The sequence below is a fragment of the Odocoileus virginianus genome, chromosome 3 (assembly GCF_023699985.2).
Source record: "Odocoileus virginianus isolate 20LAN1187 ecotype Illinois chromosome 3, Ovbor_1.2, whole genome shotgun sequence".
Classification (NCBI taxonomy): Eukaryota; Metazoa; Chordata; class Mammalia; order Artiodactyla; family Cervidae; genus Odocoileus; species Odocoileus virginianus.
In genome coordinates this window covers 88,273,734-88,295,332 of record NC_069676.1, presented here as the reverse complement: position 1 = coordinate 88,295,332, position 21,599 = coordinate 88,273,734, and the positions used below count along the sequence as shown (strand labels likewise).

The 21,599-nt window shown below is 35.2% G+C and overlaps 1 protein-coding gene across 1 annotated transcript in view; it reads right to left on the bottom strand.

Moving 5' to 3' along the window:
• The window catches only part of SLF1 (SMC5-SMC6 complex localization factor 1), a 68,878-nt gene that overhangs the window by 33,007 nt on the left and 14,272 nt on the right, over positions 1-21,599 (bottom strand). The window contains exons 5-11 of the mRNA XM_020873028.2: positions 16,958-17,120; positions 11,257-11,400; positions 8,510-8,656; positions 7,540-7,680; positions 6,003-6,125; positions 2,045-2,098; positions 337-495 (exon numbers count right to left, since the gene is read on the bottom strand). Of these exons, the coding sequence (XP_020728687.2) occupies positions 337-495; positions 2,045-2,098; positions 6,003-6,125; positions 7,540-7,680; positions 8,510-8,656; positions 11,257-11,400; positions 16,958-17,120 (931 nt within the window). The remainder of the gene's footprint in view (positions 1-336; positions 496-2,044; positions 2,099-6,002; positions 6,126-7,539; positions 7,681-8,509; positions 8,657-11,256; positions 11,401-16,957; positions 17,121-21,599) is intronic.

Genomic DNA, 21,599 nt, shown 5'->3' with positions numbered 1-21,599 from the left:
GAATAAAAAATGATTACCAATGTACTGAGTAATTTACTAAATGACCTTCTAGATCTCTGCAGTTTGATTTTTACATTACTTCACCGCCATAGAAAAAAATTCTGAGAAAAATATTAACACTCAGAAGTACTTACTTTAAAAACAGAAAAGAAATAGTAATAAATAGGTATCTTTTTTCTTATTAAAATGAGGGGAACAAATAAGGAAGAGAGAAAATAATAAATATATACATAATAATATAAACATATGAAAATAACAATATAAACGTGCAAAAAAAGAGAAAATTTGCATTTTAAAATTCTTTGAAAGACTATAAACACATAAGACTGCTCTTACCTGTAGAATGTTTTCTAGAAGAGCATGGAGAAGGCAAACAGGAGGGATATAATGTGCTTGCAAAGAGGAAAGTTCCTCAATTGCTTCTTTAAAAAACTGTCCTTCTATGAGGCTTTCAATTAAATTTAATATTCCTCGTGGAAATTCGGCATTTTTAACCTATGAAAGGAAACATTCTATGACTCACAAAAAAGAAGAGGAAAATTCTGAGATGAAATTTTCAATTAGTAAGGAGCCTGAATTTCCTCATCTGTAAAATGAACAATCTCTGGTCTCACGACTTCACTAGGTTGCTATGTGGTTCAAAAAGAATGAGTTATATGAATATGCTTTACAATAAAATTGTACTGCAAAACATATACATTGTTAACTGCTCTATTTATTAGTCTTTGTCACCTTGAATTGTATAGGGAAATATTACCTCTAAGGAAAACTTCAAAAGGCATTTGCACAGCCTGGCTAATAATGAGGCTTCAGTTAAAAGTACAACCACACATAGCTTTTTTTAATTTTTAAAAAATATTTATTTTTAATTGATTGATGTTTGCTTTACAATACTGGTTTGACTTCTGTCATACATCAATGTGAATTAACCGTACGTATACGTGTGTCCCTTCTCTCTTGAATTCCCCTCCCGCCTCCCGCCCACTTCCACCCCTCTAGGTTATTACAGAGCTCCAGTTTTGAGTTCCCCGAGTCATATAGCAAATTCCCATTGGCGATCTATTTAGACATGCTAGTGCATATACACACAGTTCTAATTTAGATGCAAAATTACTTTTTGGTGTTCTTTTAAACTTAAAAGCAAGCTGTGTCTATTAACACATACTGCATATATTAAGATGTCATCAAGCACAATCAACATCTGCAAAAAGTAACAACTGCTGTAGCATAAAACTAGTCTGAAGATGCATATTAACGTAACTCTTAAGGGTTCCACAAAACATATCCTCCTTGATCAAAATATTTTTAACAATAAAAGTGACTACTTTGAACTAGTTGAGAATCAAGAATACTGTGAAAAGACTAAAGAGAATAAAGAAATCAATTTTGAAGGAATGAATGATACAAAAAAATAATATACTCATAAATATTATACTGAAAATTTAATCTAAGTAGTAATTATGAAAGCTACAAAATGTATGAATAGAGATACACAACTCACCTGTGATGCACAGTTTTAAATTCTTATCAATTTTTATTATTGCATAAAATTTTTTTTTGAGCTTTGAGAGAATACTATTTTTTTTCATATCTGATGAGAAAAACATTTTAAATCCGATAGGAATCTTTGTCTTGCTGACAGCACATTTCTTTATATCAAAAAAAACCTAAAACAGGGGATTCCCTGATGGCTCAGAGGTAAAAAATCCGCCTGCCAACGCAGGAGACACATTAAGGATCTTCCTTTTCCGTGACGATCCCGCATGCTGCGGGCACATGTGGCCCATGTGCCGCCAACCACCAAGCCTGTGCCTGGGAGCTGCCACCTCTGAGCCCACACGCCCTAGAGCCTATGCTCCGTAACAAGAGAAGCCAGGGCAAGCAGCAAGCCGTGCACTGCAGTCAGAGGAGCCCTGGCTCACCAACACTGGAGGAAAGCCTGTGCAGCACTGAAGGCCCAGCACAGACCAAACAGACAAACCAGGAACAACAAAGCGGAAAGCTGCTTTTCGTCCCCATTACCACCTTACTCCAAACCTCTTACCTCAACGTTGTATGCTGGTTGTTTATCTATTCTAATGCAGCGGTATTTTACAGCCTACAAAACAGAAATCATTAATTAAACACTTTTAGGTCAAAAAATACACTTCAGCTTACAAAGTTTAAAACCTTGGTCAAATGTACAAAACAGATTTGGGAAGACATTAATAGATGTAACTGATCTGTTCTCATGTTTACTAGTGACCTCTACCATTTTAGGGACATGGCACTCTCTTGAGTGTGAACAGTTTCTTTTTTCCCTCCTTTCTAAATTAAAATAGCTTAAAAGGTAAAGTCACAAATCCATAGCAAACATTTTCCTCAATGGTGAAAAATTGAAAGCATTTCCCCTAAAGTCAGGAACAAGACAAGGGTGCCCACTCTCACCACTACTATTCAACATCGTTTGGAAGTTTTGGCCACAGCAATCAGAGCAGGAAAAGAAATAAAAGGAATCCAGATAGGAAAAGGAGAAGCAAAACTCTCACTGTTTGCAGATGACAAGATCCTATACATAAATAACCCTGAAGACTCCACCAGAAAATTACTAGAGCTAATCAATGAATACAGTAAAGCTGAAGGATATAAAATCAACACACAGAAATCCCCTGCATTCCTATACACTAACAATGAGAAAACAGAAAGAGAAATTAAGGCAACAATTTCACTCACCATTGCAACGAAAAGAATAAAATACTTAGGAATATATCTACCTAAAGAAACAAAAGACCTATATATAGAAAACTATAAAACACTGGTGAAAGAAATCAAAGAGGACACAAATAGATGGAGAAATATACCGTGTTCATGTATTGAAAGAACCAATATAGTGAAAATGAGTATACTACCCAAAGCAATCTATAGATTCTATGCAATCCCTATCAAGCTACCAACGGTGTTTTTCACAGAACTAGAACAAATAATTTCACAACTTGTATGGAAATACAAAAAAACCTCGAAGAGCCAAAGCAATCTCGAGAAAGAAGAATGAAACTGGAGGAATCAACCTGCCGGACTTCAGACTCTACTACAAAGCCACAGTCATCAAGACAGTATGGTACTGGCACAAAGACAGAAATATAGATCAATGGAACAGAATAGAAAGCCCAGAGATAAATCCACACACCTATAGACCTTAACTTCGACAAAGGAGGCAAGAATATACAACGGAGAAAAGACAATCTCTTAACAAGTGGTGCTGGAAAAACTGGTCAACCACTTGTAAAAGAATGAAACCAGAACACTTTCTAACACCATACACAAAAATAAACTCAAAATGGATTAAAGATCTAAACATAAGACCAGAAACTATACAACTGCTAGAAGAGAACATAGGCAAAACACTCTCTGACATAAATCACAGCAGGATCCTCTATGATCCACCTCCCAGAACACTGGAAATAAAAGCAAAAATAAACAAATGGGACCTAATTAAAAGCTTTTGCACAACAAAGGAAACTATAAGCAAGGTGAAAAAGACAGCTTTCAGAATGGCAGAAAATAATAGCAAATGAAGGAACTGACAAAGAATTAATCTGAAAAATATACAAGCAACTCCTGCAGCTCAATTCCAGAAAAATAAATGACCCAATCAAAAAATGGGCCAAAGAACTAAACAGACATTTCTCCAAAGAAGACATACAGATGGCTAACAAACACATGAAAAGATGCTCAACATCACTCATTATTAGAGAAATACAAATCAAAACCACAATGAGGTACCATTTCACACCAGTCAGAATGGCTGCTATCCAAAAGTCTACAAGCAATAAATGCTGGAGAGGGTGTGGAGAAAAGGGAACCCTATTACACTGCTGGTGGGAATGCAACTAGTGCAGCCACTATGGAGAACAGTGTGGAGATTCCTTAAAAAACTTGAAATAGAACTGCCATATGACCCAGCAATCCCACTCCTGGGCATACACACTGAGGAAACCAGATCTGAAAGAAGACACATGTACCCCAATGTTCATCACAACACTGTTCATAATAGCCAGGACATGGAAGCAACCTAGATGCCCATCAGCAGACAAACAGATAAGAAAGTTGTGGTACATATACACAATGGAATATTACTCAGCCATTAAAAAGAATTTATTTGAATCAGTTCTAATGAGGTGGATGAAACTGGAGCCTATTATACAGATTGAAGTAAGCCAGAAAGAAAAACACCAATACAGTATAGTAACGTATATACATGGAATTTAGAAAGATGGTAACGATAACCCTGTATGCGAGATAGCAAAAGAGACACAGATGTATAGAACAGTCTTTTGGACTCTGTGGGAGAGGGCGAGGGTGGGATGGTTTGGGAGAATGGCATTGAAACATGTAAATTATCATATGTGAAATGAATCGCCAGTCCAGGTTCAATGCATGAGACAGGGTGCTCGGGGCTGGTGCACTGGGATGACCCAGAGGGATGGGTTGGGGAGGGAGGTGGGAGGGGGGTTCAGGATGGGGAACACATGTACACCCGTGGTGGATTCATGTCAACATATGGCAAAACCAATACAATATTGTAAAATAATTAGCCTCCAATTAAAATAAATAAATTTATATTTTAAAAAAGGTAAAGTCATATTCACTTTCAAGACCTGAAGAGGTCCACTGTCCTTAGTATTTGAATTATTAGAAATATAAATGGAGAGAGCATTTTGTACAAAAAATACATAGAAAAAAATGTAGTCGTGTTTTATACATAATCGCAGGTAAAATCTTCCTCTATTGTTGTCAAATACCTCTAAGGTTGTATTTGTTTAAAAAATTATACTGGAAAAATATTTGCAACAACATGAAAAGAGATAACACCCTGATTACATCAAGAGTTCTAGAAGCAATGGTACAAAACCATCTACAGGAAAAATACAGGAAAGAATACCAACAAGCAACTGACAGGGGAAAAAATACACAAGTGGCAAGTGAAGGCATAAAATTTGCTCCATCTTGCTACTATAAGACAAGGAATACAAATGAAAACAATGATAGATATCTGGCTTCCACTTAGGATAAAGAAAGCTGGAAGGAGAGGTGTTCCCACATTACAAACAATAAAAAGCTGGAAAATCTATGAAATCCTAACTTTACCTGAACCCTTCTGACAGCAGAGGTCTTAGGGCAACCAACTAAACAGAAATATGAAGAAAGACAGGAGCCTCCAAGGACATGAGCACGGATTTATCTCAGACAGTGGAGGAGGAAGAGGAGGACTCCATTACAGTAGGTAGGAAAATTTCAGTTTAAATTTGTTGCCACTTGCTAGTGGCCAAGTGGGGAACAGAGTGAGAGAACAAAACTCCTGGGCATCAATAAAATGAGGGGCGTTTGCACTCAACGGCATCATCCCCTCCATGGACGTCACTGTGTACTCAGGGCAAGGAAAAGGGGCAGGATGGGAGACTGAAGTCAGTCTCCCAGGTGGTGAAGGCTGAAATGTGAAAGAAAAGTGGCTGCTGTGGTCAAGGCAGCAAATGTGGTCATTTGCCCTCAGGACACCGATGAAAACCAATAACCTGCTGAATAAAGGCAGGGGGAAAAAAGTCCTTTACTCTGAAGACAGGGAGAAGAGATGGTGATCCCATATCATTAGGGATACCCTATTACGTGGGGCAGGGCAAGAACCCTGAAAAAGCCCTTCCACCAAACCCAGGGCACCTCAAAGCTTTACTCAAACTGAGGCTAAACCAAGAAACACCAACAACTTAAGAGAGATTTGTAAAACTCATAATTTATCCATGACATCACTGAGTACAAACAGCAGAGAATTCATCAATTTACATTTTCTTACTCATTGTCCAAATACAATAATTACTATTTACAAAAATTAATGAACTAAGAAAATTATGTTAAGACATATTAAGTATAATAAAATGACCCATTATTGTTATTACTATTATTATATACTGGTAACACTGCAGAATGATAAGAAAACTACACAAACTTTTTTGTATGTCAAATTCTACCTGAGCTCTATATATGTGTTTCCTTAAGGCATTCTTTAGGTCAGCAATATCCACATCTGTCCTGATATCCTTGGTTTTTGATTCTTTGGCATGACCAGCAAAGACAGAATTCTTCATTTCTTTCTGTATACATATAAGAAGTGCCTTAGACAATGTACCAAAGGGTGTTAACACATGCTAAGTATCACAAAGGACAACATAACACCAGAACACATTCATGCAGTGTTAATCACAGCAAAGATCCTTACAATCGTATTAGAAAAAGACTACACATTGAAATTTAAAAAATAAAAAGTCATATGTTTTAATTGGAAACTTTTACCTGATATTAACATGTTCCCTTCCTTAAGCATTTTCCTTTTAACCTATTCCAAATCTTTTCTGAAACCTCTCTTATTTTTGTTGTCATGTTCCCACAAAAATGGGGCTTCCCAGGTGGTGCAGTAGTGAAGAATCCGCCTGCCAATGCAGGAGATGTGGGTTTGATCCCTGGAGTAGGAAAGGGCAACCCACTCCAGTATCCTTGCCTGGAGAATACCATGGACAGAGGAGCCTGGCAGGCTACACATCACAGGGTCGCAAAGAATCAGACACGACCGAGCACTCAAAACCACAAAACATGATTGTTTATTTACCTTTATCACTTTTCTGAAGATCCTTCTGAATACATGTAAACATGCTATGGTTTATATGGTAAAACAAAGTTATACTCTAGAAAAATTAGCTCAAGAAGGATCTTTGTTTAAAAGAAAAGATATCGGGGCTTCCCTGGTAGCTCAGTGGTAAAGAATCCACCTGCAGGAGACAACGATTCTATCTCTGATCTGGGAAGATTCCACATGTCACAGAGCAAGTAAGCCCATGCACCACAAATATTGAGCTTGTCTAGAGCCCGGGAGCCGCAACTACTGAGTCCATGAGGCACAACTAACTGACGCCTGCCCACCCGAGAGCCAGTGTTCTGCAACAAGAGAAGCCACTGTAATGAGAAACCTGCACATCACAACTAGAGAACAGCCCTTGCTTGGTGCAACTAAAGAAGAGCCCACGCAGTAACAAAGAGCCAGCACAGCCAAAAATAAATAAACGAATAAAATAAAAATTTTTAGAAAGACAAGCTATCTTATTAATAATGGTCTACACTATACCAGGGATGAACAAGATAAACTAAAATTTAGATTAGAATGTATTACTCAAATTACATACCATGTATTTTCCATTTTAAAAATTTTACCCTCTTTTCGCAGAACCTTTCTTTTCCTTTTTGTCAGGCAAAATAAAACATATTTGAACATCTTGAATATTAATTCAAATTTTTTCTGTACACATGTAAAAATACTTTCATTGTGAATCAAAGCTAATTATAAAATTATGAATATTATACCAGAAGAAAATGAGAAAATTCTTTTCATAGGATGTATAGGTTACATTTGACATAGCAAGCAATCACAAAAATCAGATTATATGTAAAGGTGATACTAAGGAAGAACCAGAGAAAATTAAAACTTATTTTTTAGCTTAGCTTACAAAACTTTACCTGATCTCTATAAATGTGCTTTCTTAAGGTACTCCTGTCATGTTCAAAGTCGTTCCTGGAATCTCTTTCTTTCTCTTTTTTGCGTTTTTTCCTCAAAGTATAAATCCTTTGAATATCTTCATCTTTTTTCTTAATTTCCTTCTACATATATTTAGACCAAAATTAAACAAATCTCAACATGAATGATGTACGTTACTAAATCCAAATAAATTCAAGAAGAGTCTGACTTAGAACACATTAAAAATAGTTACATATAATAGGAAACCTCACCTACTGTTGGAGTGGGTATACATTAGTAAAGTATTTTGGAAAGCTTAGTAGATCATTACTTAGTTGGTCATTACTTAGTAGAGTTCAACACGTACAGTTCTTATGACCTAGAATTCTCTCAGGCATATATCTTAGGCTAGAGGAACTCTTGGAACATGTGCACCAAGAATCAATAAGAAAATGTTCATAGTGCTCATAACATAAATGCTCATAATTAAAAAAACCAAACAATCCAACAAAAACAAAAAGAAACCCAAATACTTATCAATAGTAAAATGGATGAAACATATAATTGTGAAAAAATGAAATATATGTACCAGCAAAAAAGCAAGTCACAGAAGATTACAAATACCATGAACTACACAAGTTCATTAACAGGCAAACTTATTGGGAGGGACAATACATATTAGCAGGTAGTAAAACTATACTGAAAAACAAGAAAATAAAACAAATTCCAACACAGAGATTACCTATCATAGGTAAGAGGAAGAAAAAGGGACACGGTTTAGAAATGATACACAGTGAGATGTTCAAAGTTGAGAATGTTCCATTTCTTATATTCACTTTTTTACTCTTTCAAAAACTGTACACAAATGCTTTATCAACACATAAACACACAGTTCAGAAGAAACAACTTCACAAATGAAAATATTAGCAAAGAGTATAAAATATATATAACTTTCACTTGGGAAGGTCTTACCTGATTTCCAAAAGTATGCCTTCCTAAGGCATTTCTCATTTTAACAAATTTCAAATCTTTCCTAGAATCTCTGAATTTTTCTTTGCTTTGATGTTCAGTCAAAATAGAACTAATATTAACATCTTCATCATGATTTTTCATTTCTTTCTGCATGTTTATAAAAATACTTTAGTTAGAGCATAGATTAAGCAAAACCTCAACACAACCAATGCAAGTCAAAACAAAAATCTCACTCAGAAAAATAGGTTTCATAAAACATACACGTAAGATTAAATAGAGTATTATAAATTACAATACATTTTAGCTGTACTACGATGAAGCTGAAAAATACAGATATTTAGTTCTCAAAGTGTTTGCACATATATCTAATTTAGGTATTTTGTTTGGAATCTCTGCTTTTTAAAAAAGTTGCCATATGCTTAATCAAACAGATTTGGTTATCTTCATTATTTTCCAAGTATTTGTTAAAATACGCTGGATATCAAATAGAGTTTTGCCATTATTTAGGCATATCAAATTAAACATCTCAGAAAATCTCTGTATAAGAAATAGATATAATAACATTGTGCTCAATCACTTCAGTCGTGTCTGACTCTTTGCGACCCTATTATGGACTGTAGCCCACAGGCTCCTTTGTCCATGGAGATTTTCCATGCAAAAATACTGGGTTGGGTTGCCATGCCCTCCTTCAGGGGATCTTCTCTCAGGGACTGAACCCACAAATTTATGTCTCCTGCATTGGCAGGCAGGTTCTTTACCACTAGTGCCACCTGGGAAGCCCTATAATAATATTGTGTGTGTGTGTCAGCTGCTCAGTAGTGTTCGACTCTGCGATCCCATAGACTGTAGCCCACCATACTCTTATCTATGTCCATGGAATCTTCCAGGCAAGAAGACTGAAGTGGGTAGCCATTCCATTCTGTAGGGGATCTTCTCGACCATTAAATAAGATAAAAAGTATTGCAAACTATATTATTTATTCTTTATACAAAGAAACTTATTTTAAAAAATAGCAATTGCTACCTGAATGTGATAATATTCTTCTGAGTTCTACAAAGAACAAGGTATTCACAGATGCAGTCTTTTTACTTTTTAAAATTGGGATATAGCTGATGCACAGTATTATATGTTATAGATGTACAACGTTGTGATTCAGGTTTAAAGGGTATACTGAACTCACAGTTGTCATAAAATGCTGGCCATGTTCCCTGTGCTGCACAATACGCCCTCGCAGCTTACTTCACATGCAGTGGCTTCTGCCTCTTACTCCCCACCCTATACTGCGCTTCCTGCCATCGCCATTCCCTCTCCGCACTGGTAACCACTAGTTTGTTCTCCATACCTGTGAGCCCCTTTCGTTTTTGTATTATTCTCTAGTTTGCTTTATCTTTTAGATTCCAAATATAAATTATACTGCATTTGTCTTTCTCTGACTTACTTTACTAGTGTAACACTCTCTAAGTCCATCCGTGTGTGCGAAGTCACTTCAGTTGAGTCTGACTCTTTGCCACCTTATGGACCGTAGCCTGCCAGGCTCTTCTGTCCCTGGGATTCTCCAGGCAAGAATACTGGAATGGATTTGTCATGCCTTCCTCCAAGGGATCGTCTCAACCCAGGAGTCAAACCCACATCTCTCATATCTCCCGCTTTGGCAGGTGGGTTCTTTACCACTAGTACCACCTGGGAATCCAACTCCATCAATGTTGCAAATAGCTAACTCATTTTTTTAAATTAAGTAGTATTTCACTATATGTGTATAAATACACATACACATATATAGTAATATGTATATCCCATCTTCTTTATCCATTCATTTGTTGATTCACACTTAGACTGCTTTCATATCATGGCAGTTTCTTTTTTTCCCCAATATGTACCCAGGAATGAAACTGCTTAGTCAAATGGTAGTTCCAGTTTTAGTTTTTCTGAGAAACTGCCATACTATTTTCTACAGTGGGTGTACTAATTTATACTCCCACCAACAACTGTATTTTGAAAAAGCTAGAAAAAAATGCAAAAATATTTTAAGCTCTTGGAAAGTTTTATTTACTCTCCCCACATATGATTTTTTAAGGTACTATCTAGTTGCATTAGTTCCAAATTGTTTCTCTAATTCTCGAGGAAAAAATCTGACAGATGCAGTAAAAACAAATTTTAATTTGTTTCTAATCACATTAAAAAATATTTTAGTTTAGACTGTTTTAGTTGCTCCTGCTATCTGAAAAGTTTTAGTTGAGAGCCACATATATACTTTCTGAAGGTACTTTTCATTGTTTCAAGTTCAGAGCCCTTCACGTTTTTTTGTTTTCCATATTTAATCAAAGTAAATTCCCTTATGCCTCTGAAGAAAACCTGATCTATATGTAGTAAAATGCCTGAATTTAGACCATGAATATCAATACATATATTGCTGACTCCTTTGTAAGACACACATTACATTCAACATACAGAGTTGTTTTAAGTCATTATCATGTGTTGAGAACACACTATGAATTAGAAACTGAATTTCTATATGTACATATGCATTACTTCAATAAGAGCTTCAAAACAGAGACAGAGGGCAGTATCTATGTTCAAATTATAGACCTACTATGTTCCAATTTTAGACTGTAAATCAGATTTGGGTTCCAATACCAGCTCTGTGATTCCAAAATCAGTGTTTTTCCATCAAATAACACCTCTCCTACAATTTTGAAAGAAAAATCAGAAACAGAAAATTTTTGTTCTTTTAGATGATAAAATGTTACCTGTGTTCTGCACATGGTCTCTTTTAAGGTACCTTTCATTTCAAGAAATCCCATATTTTTCCTGAAATCATTGTTTTTTTCTTGACTACTATGGTTCTTCCAAGCAGAATTGGTTTGGCAATCGTCATCGTTATGAATTTCTTTCTGTAGGTATGTAAAAATGGTTTAGGCAACCAATTAAGTATAATTTCAATATTATATACTCTATGTGATATCCAATTTTATAATTGCAAAATATTTTAGTAGTCAAACAAGTAGAAAAATTGCACCTAAATCAAAGTTTATTAAACACTAGTAAATTCCTTGCAGGGAAAAAAAAAATCATTACAACAAAGGTCCTGAATAAAGCAGCAGTAATAATGTATCTCAAGCTAATATTTTGTTAGTCTAGTAACAAACAACTCTTTTTATAAATAATCACAAACAAAATATTTTATTTAATCCCTTACCAAGTTATAATCTATTTCAAAATTTTCTGATTATAGATTATTTCTCAGATTATTTTTCGGCTTTTTACTAATAAGACTTATTTGCATGTCCATCACACAGAGAAGAAAACAGACTAACAGCTGAACTCACAAATCTTATTTACTTGAATATTAATAAGCAATCATCTTCACCAAACTATCTCAAACACATTTCTCTTGCTAAGAAATCTAAACTGATTTCATAACTACCTACCAATAATAATCTTTTAAAAAGTTGCATGTGTACTTATACATATAATTCTACAAGTTTAGTAACAAAGAATTGAATAAAGATGAATTCAAGTACTTATGCAAGGACATTCAGAGACTAACTATCTTTACACAGAGACTGGAGAATCACTGTCCTCCTAGGGAACAATTATGAAATAGCCAAAATGTGCTAAGGCCTGTGGTGTGATCTCTGGTTCCCTTTCACTTGTTCTGGGCTTCCTAGATGGATGTGAGGGTGCTTTGGCAGCCTGCAATCCTGCCACCGGAGAACAATCTCTAAGAGTAGTTGATTACATTTCTTCAGTTACTCAGAAAAGTGAAATGGAAAACTAAGAAAAATGAAGACTTTCCTTCTTTTCTGTTCCTAGAATCAAGGTAAGTATTACTCTGAATGTATAATTTCCATTAAGGACAACTGTAATGGGGATAAACTGATAAATTTCTGGCTTCAAATTTCACACGGTTGATAAAGAGGATAGATCCTCAGGCTTAGATCATCAAAGAATGTCTAAAATATAGGATGCATTAATCACAATTAGATTCCAGTTACCTAGAATATATATGCAAAAGAACATACCATTATCTTAGCAACTAGGGAAGAACATACTGTTTTCAAAGTATACTTAAACATCCATTTCAGATGCTATATACTGATCTGTATTAAAATGTACAATTAAAGTACCCTATTTCAGTTAAATAGTTAAAAATCAGAACCTGATAAACTATGACATTTTAAATGACACCAAATGTGAAACTAGAAAATAATTTATTTTCCACAGTGCTAAAACATATAATTATCTCCAAGCCACTAATACGCTCTCCAAAGGGCTACCCTTGTGAAAAATATGGGCATTATTTATCTGTAAATATTCATTTCTTATTCTTTATTTTATGCACATTTTAATGCCAACTATATATTAGGCACTGTGTTAGGTATCTGTTTCCTATATGATCTGGGAAAAGAGGGCCATGTCTAATTTTCTTCATATAGTATAATGTATTTCCCAAACAGATGAGCCAAAGCTTACTAACTGAGTACATTATTTTACTATCTAAGGGCAAAACAGTGTGGCAATGACAGCTGCCTTGGCTTCTGATTCGCATACTTAACTTTGTTTTCTATTTTAAAACAGGTATGGCTATGATTTGATCTCCAATATATAAGGCTTTTCTTTGATTAAGCCATACAAGTTGTCATACAACTTCAATGAATTCACAAGACTGCATGGAGAGCCAGTGAGGTCAAGTAATCAAAACAAGCATCTTTTAAGTGCCCTGTGCTCTACATGGGTTTTGTTTTTTTTTTTTTTTTTCCCATATCCTATTGCTTGTGGGATCTTAGTTCCCTGGCCAGGGATTGAACCCAGGCCCCCTGGAAGTACTGAGTCCTAACCACAAGACCACCAGGGGATGCTCAGTGTTCTACATGGTTCCTAACGAGTATGTATCCTGATTCTTAAGCTGAATCTCATAACCCAAGAATGACTACTAGTGTATGGTAATCTTTACAGCATTAAGTATTTTTTAACTACCCAGAAAGAGACCAGGTAAGTATCAAGGAAAGCTATTAAAACTTAAAATAAGAAAAGGGAGACTCAAGGAGAGCAGTCTTACAATTTTTTAAGTGCTTGCTCTTACATTTTTGGTCTGATATGATAGTTGTAAGATCATGGGTAAATTATTAAACTCAATTATACTTTACTAACCATAAAATGGGGCCATAATACATACCATATAGGAACATATGGTTTAAAATAAGACTAAGTGTAAAAAGTGCTTAGCATAGTGCCTGGCACATAGTAATCAATAAATAATGGCCTAGAGTAACAGAATAATTTTCGTAACAACCAAAGTAAGTTAGGTATTGGTTTTTACATATAAAGGAAGAAATTCCACCACAGAATACATGACTTTCCTATGGCTAATGAAGTAATAAGTTACAAATCTAGGCCAACAATTAGTTGATCTGGAACAAAAAGTGTATATTTTTTTCAATTACTACTACTATATTTCCATAAGAGCTTTCTGTAGTTCATTTTATTTCTTAGGCAGAAAACCAAAAGAAATTTTGAATATTCTTAAGGATCCCCTCCTTTTTGTGAATCTTCCTTGGGCCAAGCAACTGAGATTCATTAGTCACTGACTCTTCTGTATCTCTACACCTTGCACAAGATTTTACCAGTACACAATACACACTAAACTGTAATTAACAGTTTCCACATCTGTTTTTGCCATGTTCTGTTTTCTCGGTCTGGCAGGTGGTCTTTTTCATTCCCTACAGTGCACAGAATAGAGCCTGGTACAGCAAGTCTTCAACAGATATCTATAAACTTGAACTAAATAATTCCTGATTCTGTCACTAACTGACTTTCCAGAAAGTTAAGTAGATTAAACAAAACTGTTTCTTTTAAACAACTGCTTAGTTGTTACTTTTAGCTCAGTCATTTTATACGGCAACCTTTCTTAGAGGACACTTCAGAAACCATCTAATGAGGACTGTATCACATTCTGTGACAAAGAGGTACAAGAAAAGCAAGACATCAAAATGAAGCTAACTGTTTATCTTCTCCTCAGAAAGGATCACAAAATGCCTCCCTTATTTGGAATGAATGGTTATGAACTAACTCTCGGCAGTCTACTCCAGAGTTTATGCTAAAAATGTATGTTAAAACAAATATAAGTTAGAGACTGTCTTTAAGTTTGCTTGATATACTGTTGCTGCCCTCTAGTACTTCAGCAGCTAAATGTGACTGTAGTCTGACTACTGCAAAATAAGATGATGGAGAAAGCACATATTACATTTAATTCATCTCTTTCCACAGAAAAAGGGAAATTTAGACACTTTTTCTAGTTTAGTTAGGAATGGTTCTCATTCTGTTGACAGTTAATACTACCTTTAAACTGTTTAGTTAGATATAGCAGATAGGATGCTTTTGGCTACCATTAACAGAAAACCAATTCAAAGTAATGTAAACAGCATGGAAATTCCTACATCACAGAATGGCAATACAGTCCAATGCTAAGTCAGGCTTCAGGGCTGACTAATCCAGTACCTCAAGTATCTTCTACGAGAGTCTACATTCTGTCTCTAAACTCTGTTGTCTACAGGACTGGTTTCATCCTAGGGCTTCTTCTCGTGGTCAAAGAATGGCATTTTTCCACTTCACATCTAGCAGAGGCCATGCTGCCAGAGGCTTTTTTCACAATGAAAAAGAAACTTCCCAGAAGCTCTTACATACCTCTCTTCATGTCCCATGAATTAGAACTGGTTGACATGCCCATTTCTAGACCAATCACTGTCAAGGACAATGAGATTATCCACAGTCCAAGCAGATCCATCCTCTGAACTAAGGTCAAATTTCCAATCCACACTGCTGCTACTCAGTAGGGAAAGGTAATTATAGAATGATATATTACATCTACTCTTGGAATACTCAAGGGTCGTTCATAATTTCTCTATTAATCTAACAAATATAGATATAAAATGAGAATTCATGTGCCAGGCTTATGCAAAATGATTCAGATATAACTACGGAAAAGATAGACATCATCCTTGAAGACACAGTGCTTTTGGCTTATTAACAGATGGGGGAAAGGACATTAACCAGGTAACCAGTCAATTAATTCATTACAACTGTGATGAGTACTATAAAGCAAAATAATGATATCAGAACACATTATAAGTGGACCTAACTATCTTAATAAGGAGGCCAGGGAGGCTTCCTTGAAGAGGCAACATTATAACTGCAAACTGAATGATAAGCAGAAAGCAGGCAAGCACAGGGACCGAGAGAGTAGTGGAAAGGAGCTTTTTAGGAAGAGAAAATAGCTTTTCAGAAGATACTGAGGTAGGAAGTAGCTTAACCCGTTTAAGAAATTGGAAGAAGGCAGCTACAGTATAGTAAACATAGGAGAAAGGAGAGCAGGTTATAGTTGCAAAGGTAGGGGTGACAGGAACCCTGTGGGAACTTAAAGCCATGTTAGAGGTTTACAACTTTATCCTACGGCAATGGGAAACCAGTGGAGAATTTTAAGTGGGAAAGTGACAGCATCAGAATTATTTTAGAAAAAGCATTTTAGCTGTTCCCTCTGAATGAAGCTGAATGGATTAGAGAAAGAAAAAGTAAGAGTTATTACGAAATTAAATTTGCAAGAGTAGTAGCAGAGAAGTAGAACAAGAGGGAGAGTAACAAGGAGTTGATTCCAGGAGCACAGGGACAAGAGTATGAACTGAATATGATGTTAGTACCACAGAGAAGCAGTTTATTCAAGACGTATTCAGAATAAAATCAATAGGGTTTTGTAGCTGACAAGACATGGGGAATAAAGGAAGGTTTCAAGAGTGATTCCTAAGATTCTAAAATAAATTATTAGATAAAAGGTTGTATAGTATCTATTGAAATAGGAAACACTCAAGGAGCCAATTTTTCCTAGAAGACCAAGATTTAATTTTTAGACATACTGCAGGCTCTCTTCTACCTTAAAGTGAACCTTCTAAAAATGTTTTCTTTGCTTACTTTCAAAGCAATTCTTCTAGGATTATTTCCATTCAGACAACTTAAGGAGTGGTATGTATACCAAGTGGGGAGATGCTGGTGGAAGAGGAGGACAGGAAAATACTTCTGAATTCTTAGACACAGCTTCCTCTTTTCCAGTGGGAAAATATGTGAAGAATTCTCACATGATACTATAGCCCACTGTTGTTTTATTTATACTGATTCAAAATGATTAATATTGTTTTATAATAAACATCACCAGAACACTGAAAACAAAGTAGAGGCGCTAAATAAGACAAATTTTAAATGTAATAAGGAAGCTCCCTTCAGCTTTATCACAAGTATTTTAAAATATTTAAATAATTCAGAGTAATTGCCTTAAAAATATCATTTTAATTCTAATCATATTTTCAAAACTCAGAACATAATTTGATTTTATATATTCACAATATCAATTTTATAAAATAAACATTTTAAAATGTTTTAAAAAAAAAAAAACCAACTTACCTCTAAAAGAAAATCTCCCAGATACTGAATTGGATAGAACGGAGCCTTAAAGTCATCTTTTTCTTGTTCAGCCTTGATTCTTGCATTACTGGCAATCACATGAGTTATTCCTGTTGGTGAATTTTTTGGTAAAATAACATTTGCTTTTCCAGCCTCCAAAACTCTAAAATATAAACAGTATAGAAAAGTGTATTAAAAAGAAAGTATTCACCCAAATTATCTAAATCAATTACTTCCCAGGAGTAGGTGCAGAACTTTCTGAAAGGAATTAACTTCTTTGGTCTATTTGAGTGCCATGAAGAATAATTATTGCAATGACTACCTAAACTGTTAAGTTTTCAAAATAGATGCTTAAGAAATCATGCTATTTTCTCTATTTATCCATTTCTTGATATGGGGGAAGTTTTTAAGAATCAAGAATACTAAGTTTATTTCCTAAGTAAAAGTCACCTTTATAAGCCAAAAAGGAAGTCTAAGAGAGTATTCACCTCAAAAGGCAACACACCTCCAAAAAAACCCATTCTGAATCATAGAAAATGGAACTAAAATTGCCAACGTTCTTCTAAAAATTTACCTTTTGAAAAAGTTGAACTTTGATCGACATTAAGAAACACATTTTACATTTAGGCTCAAAAGACACAGACACACACCCAAAAGTTTCATGAAAATTCGCTACTGCTGAGGATTTAGAAAGCTACAAGAGAACACTGCTATGACCTTACAATAACGAAAAGTCAAATAATCCACAAAAGTATACCTTTTCACAAACTCAGAGAACTGAGATAATAAGCCAATTAAGAAACTAAATTTCCAAAGGAGCAAATTTCCGAGTTACTACCTTTGGGAAAAGATTGGATGCCCAAACTATTTCACTTTTGCCAGAGCACAGGACAGAGGGGAGGGAGGGAAGTTGCTCAGTCATGTCCAACTCTCAGCGACCCCATGGACTGTAGCCCACCAGGCTCCTCCATCCATGGGATTTTCCAGGCAAGAGTACTGGAGTGGGGTGCCATTGCCTTCTCCACAGGACAGAAGTAGCCACCATAAATGCAAGTAAGAGTCTGGTAATATTTAAATAAATTTAAAGGCCAAGTGTAGGTAGTACGACAGTTTAGAATAACTAAGAGTCCCTGACACATGAAAGGATGACCCCTCAGTTGCAAGCTCTTTGCCACCAGCCTCTATTAAGGATTCCTGAAAAAGATTAGGGGCAAGTAACAGCGGGAATGCCCTATGGTAGTGAAGACTACATGACAACAAGAAATAGACATAAAACCAGAACCATGTCCCTGGCTCCATCTCTCATGAAGCAGAAGCCTGAAGCCATCTGGTTAAGACAAGGAAGTTTTTTGACTTCAGAACCCATGAAAAGATGCACTGCTTTTCGGAAGAGTGGAAGTTAAAACTCACCTGCCTTTGTGAAAGGGGTAGGAAAGCCTCCTGCTGTGCAGCCCAGAAGAGACTGGATATAGGACAGAAGCAAAAGCCACCTGTCCCTGGAGAATGGGCAGGAATGCCACTTGGGCCTAGGTCCCTGCACTAATACAAAGCAGACACCTAAAGCTGTGGGAGATGTGGAATTTTTCTTTTACTGCCTACAATACAAGGGAGAATTTGGCTGTCATGGGACATTGAGACAGAAATAATAGGTATATCTCAACCCCACAGACCAAGGACATGAGGAATGCTTAAGACTAAAGCTTATCTGATGGACAAAAACACACCAACCCCATCTTCCAGCCGAGAAATGAGCAAGAAGCAACAGGGGAAAGGTACGAAGAGCCCTTCTGTGACCATAGTACAGGGATTACTGAAAGCGCCGAGTGAAGGAGAACAGGGATTAAAAAAGCTCCAGCATCACAGGCCCCATGCTAAGCACAAGGAAACCATAGACCACTGCTGGAGTAAAATAAAATGATGTGCTGCTGATGAAAACAGCACACACAAAACCTAAAGCCAGCTCAACAACTGACAAGATTAACTCAACCACTCATACTATCTGCCTTACAGGTAGGTCCATTTTTACATATAAACATTATTCACCTCAGTCTTTACTGCTCTTCTAAAGGGATACCCGTGTATTAAACAAAACAAAACCCATACAACATATAGACAAAAAGCACGGGAAAAAACAAACTGTCAAAAGGTAAAGGAGTAAACAGCACAAGAGCTAACCCATTTGTTGAAAAATTTAAAAAGTGACTTTAAAATAACTGTGAGTGACACGTTAGAGGATGTAATAAATGGGAAATTTTCAGGAACATATGGGGAATTCAGCAGAGTACAACAGAAAAGGTAGAATTAAGATAGTATATAAAAGAATTTGACAGGCTAATCAACAAACTGCAGAGAATTGAGGAAGAAACCACTGAACTTGGTAAGTCAATAAAACAGAAAAGAGCAAGCAAAAACTGTGGAGCAGAATCAAATGGTCTAAAATACAGGTAGTGGATCTTTAGAAGAGCACAGTAAAAGAAATATTTAAAAGATAATCACCAAGAATTTTCCGTAATTAAGACAAAAAACTCATACCTCTAAAAAGAAAACTCCAAGCAAATCACATAAATATAACAAATAGTAAATACACAAAATGCACATACACATATTTGGACACATAATCAAATGACCAAAAACCAAATCATGTTGCTTTTTAATTTTCAATTGTTCATCATGAGCATACAAAAAACAATTTTTATACATTGATTTATTTTCCTATTATCTTGTTCAAGTTACTAATTAATCCTAATAGCTTTTTTCCGGTAAATTATTTGGTGTATGAATATGTCTTCTGGAAACAAAATCAAGTATTTTTATTTATTTCTAACTCCATGTCTCTTATTTATTCTTTGCCTTATTGCAATGGCTAGTATCTCTAGTAAAATGTTGAATATTAATGGTCAGAGTGAGCATTCTTGTCTCATTCCCAATTATGGAGGGAAAAAAATCGACATTGTTTAGATTTTTTCATAGGTGTTATCAGGTTGAGGAAACAAAAATTCTTAAGAAAATATTTGCAAACAGAATCAGAAATTACTAAAAATGCATAATACACTACAATGAAGTGTGATGTCTCTCAGGAACACAAATTTGGTTTAACATTTAAGGATTATCAAAATAATTTACCATATTAACAGAATAAAGGAGAAATGCCAACTACCTCAATAGATGAAGATAAAAACTTTCTGAGCATCTGATTTATAACAGCATCCCAAAATATAAAGCACACAGAATTAAATTTAACAAAGTAAGTGCAAGATTTATACAACAACTATAATACATTAATGACAAAAATGAATGTTTTATAGATGAATGGATTAACCTGTTTCTCTCCAGAGAAATAGTCTATGGATAGGATGACTCAATATTAAGATCTCAATTCTTCTGAAATTGATCTATGGATTCAATACAATCTCAATCAAAACCTCAGCTTTTTTTTTTAGAGAAACTGATTATAAAATGCATACAAAAAATATAAAGGCTCTAGAATCACCAAAACAATTTTGAAAAAGACAAAATTGGAAGACTGCCATGACCTGATTTCTAGACTCACTACAACACTATAGTAACCAAAACAGTGTGTTCTGGTGTAAGGTAGATGTAGGTATCAATGAAACAGAAGTTTAGAAATAGACAACACAAATATGGTAAACTGATTTCTGGTCAACAGTGCCGAAGTGATTACAGAACAAGTGGAACTCACATACATTAAATGTACAGCTGCCATCTTGGCAAGCAATTTCATTCCTGGACATTTATCCAAGAAAAATGAAAACATGTCTCCATGAAGACTTGTATTTAAATGTTCAAGGCCACTTTATTTATCTTAGCCAAAACAAAACCAAAAAAATCCCATATGTCCATCCATGGGTGAATAGATACACTGAGATGTATATACAGAGTGGAATACTACTCAATAACAAAAAAAACAGAAATGCTGATACATATAACATGAATGAATGTCAAAAATAATGAGGCAGGCAAATGAAGTTATATCAAAGGAAAATATACAATGTGGTCCCATTTATATGAACCTCTAAAAATGACAAATCTAATGTATAGTGACAAAAAAAATTGGTGGTTCTTTGGTTGGGTGATGCAGAATTAAATGTATAAAAGCACAAATGAATATTTTTGGACAATGTAAAATTTAGAGATCTTGATTGTAATATGGTAACATAGGAACATAAATTTGTCCAAACTCCTCAAAACATACACTAAAAAATTTTGCATTTTACAGTCTATACGTTACACTTCAGTAAAAATAACAAAAAGCCCTCAGACTACCCCCTCCCTGCAAAATAGTCACAGCAGTCTTGAAACACACTTTACTAGATAAGAAGTCTTAAAATATGATGCAAAATATAAAAAGAAATGAAATGATGAGGGAAACAGTATGAACCATGAAGACTACAGTACATAAACTTAGAAAAAACCCTTTGTATAATGTAATACTTCACTTACAAAAATCTGTTAAGTGCTTCACAACTGAAAACAAATATCTTCTAATTTAAAAACAATGTTTTTACTTCAGTTGGCCTAGAAATAACACAGAAAATAAAACAGAGACCCTGAGAATAACGCAATGCTATAAAGTAGGTTGTTCCATTCAACACATAATACTTAAATTCGAACAGAACGGCTT